Raw genomic sequence first — 15,618 nt, 5'->3', positions numbered from 1 at the left:
AACCTCTACTTACATCATCAAAAACATAATTAATTCTAAGTTCTACCCAACCCTCACCAAAATTAGATAATATGATTGTTTCAGCAATAATAGTTTTTAAATGGATGCATATTACTGTTATTTTAATTTGCATTATCTTGGTTACTGGCAAAATTTATTTAGTTTGCTTGCTGATAAACTGTACTTCCTCTTTTGTAGAGTCTTATGTCCTTTGAACATTTCTAGACTTGGATCTGTGTTTTCTTTATTAATTTATGGAGATCTTTATATTTAAAAATTAATGCTTTACTAGCATCTTCCTTTCATATGTTCTTACTGTGTGCTGTTTGCCTTTTAATTTAGGATTTTTTCCCTCGATCTAGATCCTTTAATTTCCTCCATGAACTGACTGTGTTAGTGATGCTCATTCATTCAATACACATTGACTGGGTTTGCACTTGGCTCAGATTGCTGAGTCCAGACTAAAGTGTCCCCAGGTCTCCCAAAGCCTCCATAGCTGCTGCACCGCTGAGTTAGTGAGCCTACACTGTCAGAAGGATGCCCAAAGACTGCTGTAAGTGACGAACACATTTGGGTTCATATTGGGAGTTCCCTGCCCTGTAAAAATGACTGGGAGTTGAAAGGTTCTGCTCCAGGCCAGGGCTTTACTGTGCGTTTGCTCCTCTCAAGCACAGGGCCAGGAATCTTCCTGAGACCCACTGGCTGCCTCAGCCCTAACAACTTGGCTGTGAAAACACACTGTCAATTTTAGCTGCAGGGCAGAAGTCACTCCATGAGAATGAAGTGTTTGTGGAGCTACATGGGCGATTTCTAAGTCCCTGGGAATCTCTCAGGCTGGTGGGTTGAGGCTGTTCTGTATAAATTTGTGCAGAAGAAATGGATGGTTCATTTGTTGAGGGAGGAGTGTCCAGTCAAAAATCAGTACTAAGAGGCTGTTGACTGTTCATGTGGTGGCATCTGACAGCTCCAGGATTATCTTCTCCTCAGCGGTCAGGATCCAAGAATGAGGCAAGTCTTCTCTCTTCCCAGAGGGCATACTAAGTTGCCCAAGAAAACTCATTTGTCCTGGCTCAATCACAAGAGGAACCCAGGAGCAGTCTAAGGACTGGAGTGTTCTAATTATTTGGAAGTAAGCAAAGATGGTAAGAGGAACACAGGGGTTGGAGTAAATCAGCCAAAAAGTTTACCATAGTTCATGAACATTTTCCTACAGTTGCCTCCTGACTGGTCAATAGAAAGTCACATGTAAACACTCCTGTTCATTTTTGTCCAGACCTGGTGAAGACCTCAGCTTCTACAGCTGGATCCCAGGCTGAAGGGTAGATGTTTGAATGTGAAATGTCAAAGGGTTTCTTCCCACATGAGGCTGTTTAAGTCTTGTATTCATTCAAATCTTCTAACATACGCTAGTGTAAAGTTTGAAGTATTAATTATATAAGTCACATATATTAACTCTTTAAAATTAATTATAATACATGGTTAAATTGTTCCCTTTGGAATATCATCAAGCCACTTGTATATAAGTCATTGGCCTAGAAGAGCAGCTTAAATCATGCAAAACAGGATAGAAACATCACACTAATATTACAGTTTAAAAAATAACAGAGCTGGCTGGGCACAGTGGCTCATGTCTGTAATCCCAGCACTTTGGGAGGCCAAGGCAGGTGGGTCACCTGAGGTCAGGAGTTTGAGACAAGCCTGGCCAACCTGTGAAACCACGTCTCTACAGAAAAAAAATACAAAAAAATTAGCCGGCGTGGTGGCAGGTGCCTGTAATCCCAGCTACTTGGGAGGCTGAGGCAGGAGAATCGCTTGAACCCGGGAGGCGGAGGTTGCAGTGAGCCGAGACTGCACCATTGCCCTCCAGCCTGGGTGACAAGAGTGAAACTCTGTCTAAAAAATAAAAATAAATTTTAAAATAAAAGGAGCCATGATAAAAAACAGTATTTTCATGAAGCAATATAATGGATTTCTGTACTAACGTTAAGTAAAAAAATTTTTTCTTCCTTAAAATTTTCTACTCATGCACCCTGGCATACCTGTACAGTAAGCTGAGGAGGATCCTTTTTTTCTGACTTCATTTCTACAACAGCTATGTTAGGTTTCTTTACTCCAGTTTCTACTTTTCGAGATGATGGAGGAATAGAAGTAGTCACAGTTACAGGGTGTGGCTTGCTGACAATCACTCCAGCAGGTGGCATGGTATCACTATTACTTTGGGTTTGTCCTAAGAAGTTTAGGGGAAAAAATAAGTCAACTAGTTCAGTAAAAAAGGGAAAAGTCTAATACACCAGCTGGATCTTAATGGCTATATTCTCATATTTAAAAAAGCCCTATCTGACAATCACCTCTCCCTCCATCATCAGCATTGTCGACATACTCACCATACCCAGTGACTTTTATTAGGCATTTATACGTACTAAACACTTCACTATCTAATTTAACCCTCAAAATAAAGGCTAATAGAAAGCTATTAATATTATCCACATTTAAAATGTCAACAACTTTCACTTCCAAAGTCCCATTTGTTTTGTACATATCAAAGTAAAGAGGGGTAGTACAGTGTACTTGTTGAAAACACAGACTATAAAGCCAGACTGTCTCTGCCTGGGTTTGAATCCTGGCACCACTCTAGCTGTGTGGCCTTTGACAAAGTATGTAACCCTTTTGTGCTTCAGTTTCCTTAGGTATACAATTTGTATATTACCATGTGCTTTATAGGGTGGATTAAATGAAAGAATATACGTAAAATGCTCAGAACTGTACCTAGCACATAGTAAGGACTTTAAAAGTGTTAGCTATTTTATTACTAGAAGATATGTTTAAACAGAGAGCTATTATGTTGACATGCCATTAACCCATAATATCAAAAATAAAAAATTCTCTTATGTTAAAAAATATTCATACTTATTGTTAATCAAAGCAAAAGAACGGCAATAACACTAAAGGGGAAAAAGAGCTAATTAGACTTGAAGAGCTGGTGTGAGGACAAAAATGATCTGTTCAATTTTTAACATGATGACTCAGAGAGAAGGCAAGTAAGCAAATAAACAACTATTGGCTTAGATTACACACCCACACAGCTTTCACTTATGATAGCCTAGTTCAAAAGTACCCAAAAAAGTACCTTAATACTTCCCCAAAGACATAATGATATTAACAAGACAATCAAACTTCTTGAATTATTATGAATGTCCATGACATATTTAACCTTTTTTTTAAGAGACAGGGTCTTGCTCTGTTGTCCAGGCTGGAGTACGGTGGCATAATCATCACTCACTGCAGCCTCAAACTCCTGGGCTGAAGGGATTCCCTTGCTTCAGCCTCCAGAGTAGATGGGAATTACAGGCGTGAGCCACCAAGCCCAGCTATTTTTTTTTTTTTTTTTTGAGACAAGGTACTTGCTATGTTGACCGGGCTGGTCTCAAACTCCAGGTCTCAGGCAGTCCTCCCATCTCGGCTTCCCAAAATACTGTGATTAAAGGCATGAGCCACTGTGCCCAGCCAAAACATTGTTTAAAATTTCATTTCATCTACAATAATATACTATAACACACCAAAAGAATTTTTCCTGTTGGTGAAACTATAGCAGGAACCCATCATTTCAGAGATTGCTATTACACAGCATAAAACATATTCTGAGGCCCTCCCAAAAAACAAATAACATTTACAGGAAAAGGTAGACGACTATCATATTAGTACCATTTTGTAAGTTCTGCTACTGCTGATAAGAATTTAAAATTCACTGGCTGGGCATGGTGGCTCAGGCCTGTAATCCCAGCACTTTGAGAGGCTGAGGTGGGCAGATTGCTTGAGTCCAGGAGTTCCAGAGCAGCCTGAGCCACATAGCGAAACCCCGTCTCTAATAAATAAACAAACAAATAAACAAATAAATAAATAAATAAAATAAAATTCATCCCACATATTTTGTTGATTCTTACCTAAAAGAATTGCCATAGGAATCAGATGACCTTCCAGTGTACCTGAAAAAGTAGGCATTTCTCTACTTGGGCTGAACAAATACTGCTGATCGCCATGAGGTAACATAGGAATGGAATGTTTCATTTTAGAATCTATCTTCATAGGTTTTGTTGCATAGGAGTCAGTCTGTGTTCTTATTGACTTTACCTTAGTGCCTAAAATAATCACCAATGGCAGATATTTTAAAATATTGTTAGAATATCTACTATCCAGACACCTAGAAATAAAACAGCTCTTCACAGAAAAATCTTAATTCCATATATAAGGTTACAAGGCCCCAAAACAGAAGTAATATATAGACTAGAGGTGGCAAACTTCTTAAATGGCCAGATAGTAAATATCTGTCTGGCAAGCCACGTGATCTCAGCTGTAATGACTCAGTTCTGCTGTTGTATCATGAAAGAAGCCATGGACAACATATACATGAATGAACACAGTTAGAGGCAAATGAAACTTTATAAAAACAGGCAGTTAACGTGTAGGCCACAGTTGCCAGCCCCTGAATAGATATACAACTGGTACAGCTACTATGACAAAATAGATACAACAACTAGAAAAAAATTTTAAACATTCTGAAGAATATTCCAACGACATTTGAATTCTTTAAATTTTTTTTCATAGGTATGAAAAAGTTAACGATCATTTTTGGAATTGATGATTTTCATTTTCTCATTACACCTTTACACACAACATAATTCTGAATAACCAGCTTTTATCCTTTTAAAATACGTACAGATAATCGGATTCTATACTTACTTAAACCTTACTAATATCATTATACAGTAGTCTCTCCTTATCTGTGGTTTCTCTTTCCCTGTCTCAGTTACCCAGGGTCAACCCTGGCTGGAAAATATTAAATGGAAAATTCGAGAAATAAACAATTCATAAGTTTTTAAAAATTATTTATTTATTTTTTAGATGGAGTCTCACTCCACCCAGGCTGAAGTGCAGTGGTGTGATCTCAGCTCAATGCAACCTCTGCCTCCCAGGCTCAAGTGATCCTGCCGCCCTAGCCTCCCGAGTAGCCCGCGCCACTACGCCTGGCTAAGTCATAAGTTTTACAGTGTACGCTGTTCTGAGTAGCATGATAAAATCTCATGTCATCCTGCTCCATCCTGCCCAGGACATGAATCATCCCTTCGTCCAGGGTCTCTACACTGTAGACACTACCTGCCCATTCATAACTTAGTTGCCATCTCAGTTGTCAGATTAAAAGAACATAGTACATGTTAGAGCTTGGTACTATCCACAGTTTTAGGCATCCATTGAGGGTATTGGAACATATCCCCCATGAATAAGGGGGACTACTGTACATTTTTTTCTGTTCCTATGATGTATACATACACATATAGCCATTATATCCTAAATCTTAAAAAAAATAAAAATTTGATTTTATTTCTCTTTGGAGAAGTGGATAAATGTCTATGGAACACACACACACACACACACGCACACACACAAAATAAAGAATAAAGTAAAAGGGCAAAGGAAAAGAGGCTAAAATATTTTCTAAATAATTTCCTAACATTACATTTTTACTTTTAACATGTGGGTGCTTTTTTTTTTTTTTTTTAAATGCAGGAACTGCCAAAGTTTTAGTGTTTAATAATTAATAGCACAACTGACCAAGGTCCAAGATGTGAAGATACCATGTTCAAGAAAGTGGTGGGTAAACTGCTCTATAAACTGACTATATAGTATGTGATAAGAATGTACGCTTTATAATATAAAACCTGTCTACACACAGTAGTTAGCTGAAAAAAGTCATTCAATCTTCTCTTGGCTCAGAAAAATGATATTCCAGATTCCATTATAAATTATTAGCAACTCTCAACTCTTGTGTGTGGCAGGTATCTTGTTTTTACCTTCCAGTTCTTCCACCCCAGCCTGTGTCATGGGGTCTGTGATGTTCTTCTCCAGATCATCAATGTGACTACTCATATCATCAATTCTCCCAATGATCTGGTCAGACATAGTCTGAAATTTATCTTGCGTCTGCTGCAGGGGTGTCTACACCACCAAGGTGAGGTCCTGCAAGGTCTTGGGGTCAGTCTTTGCCATCTCCCCAGTGCCCAGGTTGGTGGTGATGTCTCAGACCGTCATCTATGCTTCCACTTCACATGTGGGTGTTTTTATGTATCTAATTTTTTTTTAGAGACAGGGTCTTGCTCAGTTGCCCAGGCTGGAGTGCAGTGACACTATCTTAGCTCACTGCAGACTTGAACTCCTAAGCTCAAGTGCTGAAGCGATCCTCCCACCTTAGCCTCCCAAGTAGCTGGGACTACAGGCATGCCCAACTAATTTTTTTAATTTATTGTAGAGATAGGATCTAGCTCTGTTGCTGAGGCTGGTCTTGAACACCGGGTCTCAAGCAATCTTCCTGCCTCAGCCTCCCAAAGTGCTGGGAACACAGGCATGAGCCACTGTGCCCAACCTACACACCCAGACTTTTAAATATAGTTTCCTTTTGTTTATGATCCCAGGAAGAAAAATTGTCATACCATGTCTATATTCTTTCATCTTGTTCTCTGATACTCATTTATTCTATTGAATGAATATTTTTCTTGAGTGTTTATTTAAAATGTTTGTTCAGCATCTAATATGTGTTAAACATTGTTTCAGGCACAAGGAATACAGAAGTGACTAAACCAACTGTACTCATAGAGCTTATAGTCTAGTAGTGACAAATAAATAAAATAAATAATAAATCAAACAAATAAAAATATAACACAGGAAGTGCGAAGTGCTATGAAGAACAATATGGCAGGATGAGGAGATAAAGAGGAACAGAAGATAATTCTTAGAATAGAATGGTCAGGGTAGAGCTCTCCAAGGAGCTATCATCTAAGAGCAGAGACGGAAGAACTGAGAGCGAGAACCATGCAAGTGCCTGAACAAAGAGCTCTCCAGATGGAGGAAATAGCAGGTACTGAGGCCCTAGGATGAGCATAAGTCCCTAGGTTCTGATATGGCTTGGCTCTGTGTCCCTACCCAAATCTCATCTCAAATTGATCCCCATGTGTCACGGGAGAGACATGGTGGGAGACGACTGGATCATGGGGGCAGTTTCCCCTAATTTGTTCTTGTGATAGTGAGTGAGTTATCATGAGATCTGATAGTTTAAAAGGGCATGGCTTCCTTTGCTCCCTCTCCCCTGCTGCCATGTAAGATGTGCCTTGCTTTCCTTTGCCATTACTATAAGTTTCCTGAGGCCTCCCCAGAGATGTGGAACTGTGAGTCAATTCCACCTTCTTGTCTTTATAAATTACCCAGTCTCAGGTAATTCTTTATAGCAGTGTGAAAATGAACTAATACAGGCACTCAATCACTTCTGATCATTAAAAGGGTTACTGAATAAAGTTATTTTTGGATTTGAAAGCATTTTAAAATCTCAAATTATTTTTTGCAAAAACTTTCAAAACCCCACATATAAATTAATAGCAAAGCTACACTAGGCCGGGCATGGTGGCTCACTCCTGTAATCCCAGCACTCTGGGAGGCTGAGGCAGGTGGATCACCTGAGGTCAGGAGTTCAAGACCAGCCTGGCCAACATGGCGAAATCCTGTCTCTAATAAAAATACAAAAAAAAATTTGCTGGGCGTCATGGCACATGCCTGTAACCCCAGCTACTCGGGAGGCTGAGGCAAGAGAATCATCTGAACCTAGGAGGTGGAGGTTGCAGTGAGCCAAGATCGTGCCACTGTACTCCAGCCCAGATGACAGAGCAAGACTCCATCCAAAAAAAAAAAAAAAAAGCAAAGCTACACTAAAGAGAAAACTGTAGGGTAAATATCATCCATTAGGATAAATATCACCCATAAGCTATATGCTTTCTATTTTAAATTAGTAAAATTTCTATATAAACTGACACTCTATATGATCGCATAACCTTTAGAAAGGAAAGGGAACCAAAGTAACCACCAGAGCTCCAACTTCTAGAAAGGATAAGAGAGGAAAATGGGTTTGTATCTACTAGTTATCACATATTGTCAGCTTTAGCTTACTGATTGCTAAGTAGAAGCTGAGAAACTACAATACATAACCAAAGTCAACAGACTTAGTATATAACCAAGAGTTGTATTTAAATATACAGTACCAGTGAAACAGTAGATGTGACTCAAAACACACAGTGATAAATGAAGATGTTTTCAGATGTACACAAAAGCAAACCTTTCTACCTAAGTTTCTTTGAAAACAAACAAAACTGCAAAAATGCTCATTAACACTTTTATAAATAACAAACAGTATATGGCTGATCTTTCTGTTCATAATGGACCAAGGTCTTTGGGGAAATGTCTCCTTTCCTAGATTATAATTTAGATGCTCAAGATTCACCATCACCCAGCCCGGGCAATGTGGCAAAACCCTGTCTCTACAAAAAATACAAAAAAATTAGCCAGGCGTGGTAGTGTGTGTCTGTCATCCCAGCTACTTGGGAGGCTGAGGAGGGAGGATCGCTTGAGTTCAGTAGGTTGAGGCTGCAGTGAACCATGATTGTGTCACTGCACTCCAGCCTGGGGGACAGAGTGAGACCCTGTCTTTAAAAAAGAAAAAAAAATCATTTTCTCCTAAATAAAAATTTTATGATGCTTTATCTGAAGATGCCATTTAATTCTAAATTTCTTCCCAATTATACCTATGTTGTGTCTGATTTTTAAATGTTGGTGTATTTCTTCCCACCTCTCCAAAGAGGAACTATTTTTCCATCCCCAAGCATTATATAATTTGAACAGCAAGTATAAGCTATAAATATAAAAAATGAAAAGAAACTTTATATATTAAACTGATACTATTAAGAAATGAGATTAAACATAAAAAATGAGATTCCTTACCTTTAACTCGTTCTATTACTTTTGGTCTCTGTGGTTTGGACTTAGGAGATGGAGAATTAAATCTGAGATATGGTCCTTTTTTAAGAGTGCTTCGATGGCCCTGATAAACTGGCTTTCCATAGACTTGTAACATATAATCTTCATCTTGTATTACTGTGGTTGCTTTCAAAAGCCCCTATGTGTACAAAGTTATTCAACTCACCATGAAAATAGTCATCAAACACTTATCTCATTTTTCTAAAGCCTCCTTTTGCTAGCTTAAGTATTATAATAAGAATGATTAGGTCAAACATAATCTCTATTTTAAACAGCCCTTAAATTCTAGATGCAGGTTTCAAGCATTAGTTTGAAAAGCTTTAAATACAAAAATCATCCACCTAAGAAACATGAAAATTTTTACATTACTAAGTATATTTTCAGCACCAACAAGAAATATTTAAACACATTTTACATATTTACTCCAGTACAATAAAAATACAGTAATCTTAACCTTTAAATAATTTTATGTATTTCTGAATCCACCTTCAACCATAATCTAAATGTCACAGAAATGTAGCATTTACTGAGCATCTACTAAGTACCAAGCATTGAATTAGATGCTTTACTGATCTGCTCAACAATCCATGTTTGGCACTTAGAAACTTATAGCTTAGGGCAGTCAAAAAAATTTCCTCCGTACCATCTAGTACCATGCCTTGCATATACTAGGCACTAAACATGCATTTGTTAAACTGAAAAATAAACTATACACACACACACACACAAATGAAACACAATTTTGGGTACCATAAACTAGAGAATCTAGTTTTTGGACTAGATGATATCTAGAGATACCTTTATACTTGCTATAACTACAAAATGATGATGTCAGGGTGTGAGATCTCAGAAGAAAGGAAGTATCTATTTTGTTCAGTGCTTTTCACATTACAAATCCAAAACCCTAAATATCAATAGTGTAAAGATACTTACATTTGTATAGTCCTTCATGTTTTTAAAACATCTTTAACATTCGCTTCATTATCTCTTAAAGGAAATGATCAATTATAACACAACAATTATGTTAAAAGAATAGATTAGGATCTTACTTCCTTTCTCTCTTTCTGTAAACTTGAAGCAGGCATGCCCCTCACAGGTAGATTTCTAAAATGCTCTTCTATTTGCTTTTGAGAATGTTTTCTTGGAATTACAGATTTGTTTACAGTTTTATCTTGTGTGTTGGTTCTAATATCTTTAGCCATATTCTGACCTTTCTTGGTTCTCTGATTCTTCTGATCAAACCTTTTTTGTTCATAATCTGTTCTTGACAGTTCATCCTTAACATAACCAAAGTTAAAATTACTTAAAATATATACAAATAGTAAAGCTTTCACATCAGAAACTATTAGAATTTATTTTTTGCTGTTATATAAATACAGTTTAGCAGTTTTAAATGCATTAAAAATAAAGGATATTGGCTTTATTGGATATATAAAAAATAAAAATTCTCTGGAAAAATAAACAAAACCCTAAAAATACTAGTATCTTTCGGAGCAAGGAATAGAAATAATAGAAGGGTTGCAGGGGTAGGAGGACAACTTTGCATGACAAACCTTTTTACACTTTTTGATGATTGAACCATATGAATTTTGCTAACAGTTTAAAAAATTAAAAATACGTTTCAAAAAAGGCAAACAATTTTGTAACAAAACTCTGAGATAAATATAAATTAAAATTATGTGAAAGTTTAAACAAATACATTTTACATGGGATTCGTGGCGAAAGAGTAAGATACACTGCCAGTTAGCTGTAGAGCGCAAACTAGACTCCAAATCTTCTGACTCTTAGTTCAACTTTTTTGTGTGTACCACAAAGTACCTAAAATAAATTTTTTGTAAGTTCATTAGAAATAGATATTTTTAAACAACAAAGTTTTAAAATATATTTCTTTGTTTATTGCTGTGGAAACAGTACTGATACTTCACCTTGTTACCGTTGTAAGTAGCATATAAGCACATCTACAGTCACAAAAACACACCTTGCACCCCAGGACAAAATAACAGCTTAGCCTGTCTAGTTCTGCTCACTCAAATATAAAAAAATTTTAAATTTCCTTTATATTATGGACCCTCTAAGAAAGATAACTCCCAGACTTTTTCAATGCGGATGTTTGAAGATGTACCATGCCCATTGTGGATGTGAGAAAGAGGCTGTTTTTCCATCTGGTACTGACTTCTATAAACTTAGTAAATCTAGTTGTTTTTTTTCTCTTTGCATTACTCTGGTATTTTTACTTTGCCAGGCCAATGCTTCTAAATCTGTTGTTTTCAAATATCTTTGAAAGTATAGTTCTTTTTCCAAACACTTTTGCTAAATTTTCTTTCAGATTATTCACGTTTTAGTTTTTGTCCAACAATTTGCCAAATAAGAGCCAGAATATAATTGGAGATAATGTACTTGTTAAACAAAGCTAAACTTATTACTAAGTAAATATAAAGAGTGACAGTGAAATTAAAAATAAGTAGATTTTTATATAAGAAATATTTTGAGAACAAATGTAATGCCTATAAATTGGAATCAATATTATCTTCTGAGAATTCACTTAATTTTCAGTTTTTTTCCAAGACATACCTGAATTTCCGCAGAAATAGTTTTAATCCATTCATCCACTGTCTTTCTGATCCTAATTTTCTCTGACATCTCTCTACGAAAGAGAAAAAGGAATTTTCTTAAATTAGCACTTACTGTCCTGAGCAGGACTTGGATCAGATCTAACTCTTATGTAGTTGTGAACCTGCTATCCTAATATCCTTCATCTGAAAAGGAAAGGATATTAGGATAGTAGGATGGGGGCCGAATATCCTTCATCTGAAAAGGAAAAACCAATGGTATTAGTTTTCATCAAACATTTGAAGGATAAATGTTTGAAAAGCACATGTGGACCCAAGAAGATATGTACCAAAGAAAGAAAAAATTAAAAGAAAAATTTCCACCAGAAAAAAGTAGTACCACCATATATATCCAAATTCCAACTTTATAATAAGTTCCACATCTTCAAAGGCAATAAAGAAACTTTTAAAAATATTAAAACATATTAAGGAAAATAAAGTGCTTAGAAAAAAATTGTGAAGAAAGCAGAACTGGCAGACTCATAAATAGCCTTGGCTGCCAACATCCTCTTACCTGTTGGTAGATAAAGCATTGATAAGCGAATACATGGCAGCTCCATCTTTTGCACGAATAATAGCTTCCAGGTTTTCTTCAAGTACTTTTTTATTGTTTTGTACTCCTCTCAAAATCTTCTCAGCATCTTTCAATACAGATCGTGTTGTATTGGTTGTGTGAAGCTTAACAGAATTCTGTGGAAGATCTGGAAGCTTCAACATACTCAGAGATTCTTTTGGCTTAAAAGAAAAAAAGACCAGAAAGTTACTAAACTCACATTGATTCCTTTAATCAAAACAACAGCTATCACTATTGTTGAGGCCATACATTATACCAATATATACTAAGGACTCTTACAAAAGAATACTTGGCAATCAAAGTGTTTTTCCGCCATTTAGAAATACTAATATGGGCCAGGCATGGTGGCTCATGCCTATAATCCCAACACTTTTGGAAGGCCAAGTCGGGTGGATCACCTGAGGTCAGGAGTTTGAGACCAGCCTGGCCAACATGGTAAAACCCTGTCTCTACTAAAAACACAAAAATTAGCCAGATGTGGTGGCACACGCTTGTAATCCCAGCTGCTCAGGAGGCTGAGGCAGAAGAAGTGCTTGAACCCGGGAGGTGGAGGTTGCAGTGATCCGATATCGCACCATTGCACTCCAGTCTGGGCAACAGAGTTGGCTCTTTATGTATGGAAGGTAGGGCAGATATTGTGGATTGGATAAATGATGTCCATTCATTCACAGGTCTCTTTTCCCCTTCCTCCCTTTCCAATAGAAGCTGGGAAGCCAGAGGTGGCTATATGACTCAGTCCTGGTCGAGGAGTGATAAGCAGAAATCACTTGGTGAAGGCCTCTGGAAATACTTTATAAATGGAACAGACACGGCTGACAATGTCTTTTTCAGTGCTTTTTCTTCATCCTTCCTCCTAATTTCTATCTTTATAACTTTTTTATTCCTTTATAATTTTTAACTTAACTAATCATCAATTTTAAGACCATTCCCATTTTACCTGGACCATGCTATTTGTTTCTTTCTCCTTTTGGCCAAGGTCATGAAGAACATCATCAGACTTCTGCAGAGTCACTTTAGTTGTTCCTAGCTCTTCACAGGAAGGAAATCTTTGAGAAGGTAGAGTTTCAACGCTATAGAAGATTTTTTTTAAAAGTTTCCTAAATTGTTGTAAATTCAGTAAACATTTCATTACACAAATCTTTGATACAGTCTTAGCTATCGATTACTAAATGGTATCCTATTAAAAAATTGAACCATGGAATTAATCAGTTACATGATTAAACAAACGAAACAGAAAATCACAAGAGACAAAATGATCTAACCAGAAAAGTTTAGACATAGCAGAAAAGGAACAGGAAAAAGTTATGCTTTCAAGAATCTAACATCCAGAAGCACTTCCAGATTGGTGAAGAACTTCTGAAAATCTGCTTCTCCATAAGCACAATGAGAACCCTAGCAAAAATCATTGAAATCAAGTTTTTCTAACCTCTGGAAATTAAACACTTGCAAGAACCTGAGGAGCATTTATTCAAGAAAAATGGCTGACTCTAGGCAAGAAGAGCAAGTTTTATGGAATTTTTTTAACTTGCCTCATCTTCAGGACCCTATTCCCAACTCTGTGATGGCCTTGAAAACCAACAGCCTCACAACCACTAAAGACAATAGAATGGTTTCAAGCTCTCCTAAAAGTCTCATTCATAGTATTTGTCTTTATTTGACCTGACTCAACTTTAGGGCAGTGAGAAAGTATCCCCAGGGCATTTTTCAAAAACAGTGGCAACTGTTTAACATCTCAGCAGCCTGAGGTAGTGATACTAGTTGGGGCAAACAAGACTGTGGTCAACAGATGTTAAAAATCTAGGTAATAAGATGTCCATAGTGGAGTTTTGAAAAGCTCCAACATATTGCTAGGAAGTCATGCCTTCTAATCCACATACAGGGCTATGTACATGTCCAAGAGAGACCTGGGAAGTTCCTAATCACTCACTTCTGGCTGACCTTGAGGCTCTGTGCAAGTAGGAAGTGAAAGGCTAAAACAGATTCATAATCTGCCAGGCACTGGAGGCATGCTCTAGTACATGTGTGTGCGCACACGTGCGTGCATGCATATACACACACACACACACACCATGGCAAAGAGAGGGAGAGTTATCAGTTCAAGGCAGTTAAGGAAATCTCTTTCCAATCATTAGCAGACTAAGCTAACAAAACAGAGACTTCGGTGGGAGCACATGACAAAGAACACAGACTTCACAGAATTAGTCCAGGAAAGTCACTAAACAAACAGCAACAACAATAAACTCTGGGAGGTGAAAGAATCTAATTTCCAGAGCTGCCACACTGTATTATTTAAAATGCCCAGTTTTCAACAAAAATTTATGAGACATACAAAGAAACAGGAAAGTAAAGCCCAAACACAGAAAAAAGCACAGGCAAAAGAAACCGCTGTTGAGGAATCCCAGATATTAGACTTACTAGGCAAAGACTATAAATCAGCTATTACTAAAGGAAACCAGTTTTAAAATTAAAAGAAAGTATAAGAATGAAGTCTTGCCAAATATAGAATGATCAATAAAGACACAGAAAATATTTTTTAAAAGACAAACAGAAATTCTGCAGTTGAAAAATATAATAACCAAAATATATAATTCACTAGAGGGGCTCAACACCATATTTGAGTTGGCAGAAGAAAGAATCAACAAACTTTAAGACAGGCTAATTGAGATTATCCAGTCTGAGAAATGGAAAGAAAAATGGATGAAGAAAAATTAACAGTCTTAGAGACCTGTGGGACACCATCAAGCACACCAACATACAACTCCTCATCAGAAACCATAGAGTCCAGAAGGCAGTCACGTGACATATTCAAAATGCTGAAAGAAAAAGGACATCTACCAAAAATTCTACATGTAGCAAAACTATCCTTCAAAAGTGAAGGAGGGGACACCAGGGGTGTGTGTGCAGAGAGGGATGACCATGTGAAGAGACAGCAAGAGGGAGGCCACCTGCAAGTCAAGAAGAAAGGCCTCAAAAGAAACCAACTCAGCTAGCACCTTGATCTTGAACTTCCAGCTTCCACAACTATGAGAAACCAAATGTCTGTTTAAACAACAAAAAAAAGTGAAAAAGAAATTAAGACAATACCAGATAAACAAAAACTGAGACAATTCACTGCTAACAGACCTACCCTATAAGAAATATCAGGAGTCCTTCAGGATGGAATAAAAGGACACCAGGCTAACCTGAATCCATATGAAGAAATAGAGTACTGGTAAAGATGAACTATACAGGTGAATATAAAAGCTAGTATACATATTTTTGTTGGTATCTCTTTTCTTTTCCTATCCGATTTAAAAGACAGCTGCATCAAGTAATAATTATCAGACTACATAGATGAGCTTATAATGTATAAAGATGTAATCTGTATGATAATAATACAAGAAAGAAAAGGGGAGGGAACGAGGCTTTACTGGAGCAAAGTTTCTGAATAACACTGAAATTAAATCACTATTAATCCAAATTAGATTGCTTTAAGTTAACATGTTAATTGTAATTCCTAGAGTGACCACTAAGAAAATAACTCAAAAAATAATAGTAGGCCGGGTGCGGTGGCTCAAGCCTATAATCCCAGCACTTTGGGAGGCC

General features: G+C 37.0%; 1 protein-coding gene and 1 pseudogene across 1 annotated transcript in view; both read right to left on the bottom strand.

The window, feature by feature from the left end:
* Nucleotides 1–15,618, bottom strand: part of KIAA0586 (KIAA0586 ortholog) — a 128,801-nt gene that overhangs the window by 80,395 nt on the left and 32,788 nt on the right. The window contains 7 exon segments of the mRNA XM_011961983.1: nucleotides 2,040–2,227; nucleotides 3,942–4,136; nucleotides 8,815–8,989; nucleotides 9,900–10,127; nucleotides 11,422–11,494; nucleotides 11,974–12,194; nucleotides 12,971–13,103. Of these exon segments, the coding sequence (XP_011817373.1) occupies nucleotides 2,040–2,227; nucleotides 3,942–4,136; nucleotides 8,815–8,989; nucleotides 9,900–10,127; nucleotides 11,422–11,494; nucleotides 11,974–12,194; nucleotides 12,971–13,103 (1,213 nt within the window).
* On the bottom strand, nucleotides 5,812–6,042 carry LOC105526026 (annotated as a pseudogene).

The sequence above is a fragment of the Colobus angolensis genome, unplaced genomic scaffold (genome assembly GCF_000951035.1).
Source record: "Colobus angolensis palliatus isolate OR3802 unplaced genomic scaffold, Cang.pa_1.0 Scaffold57, whole genome shotgun sequence".
Classification (NCBI taxonomy): Eukaryota; Metazoa; Chordata; class Mammalia; order Primates; family Cercopithecidae; genus Colobus; species Colobus angolensis.
The sequence above is the reverse complement of the archived record's forward strand: the minus strand, read 5'-3'. Positions and strand labels throughout refer to the sequence as shown.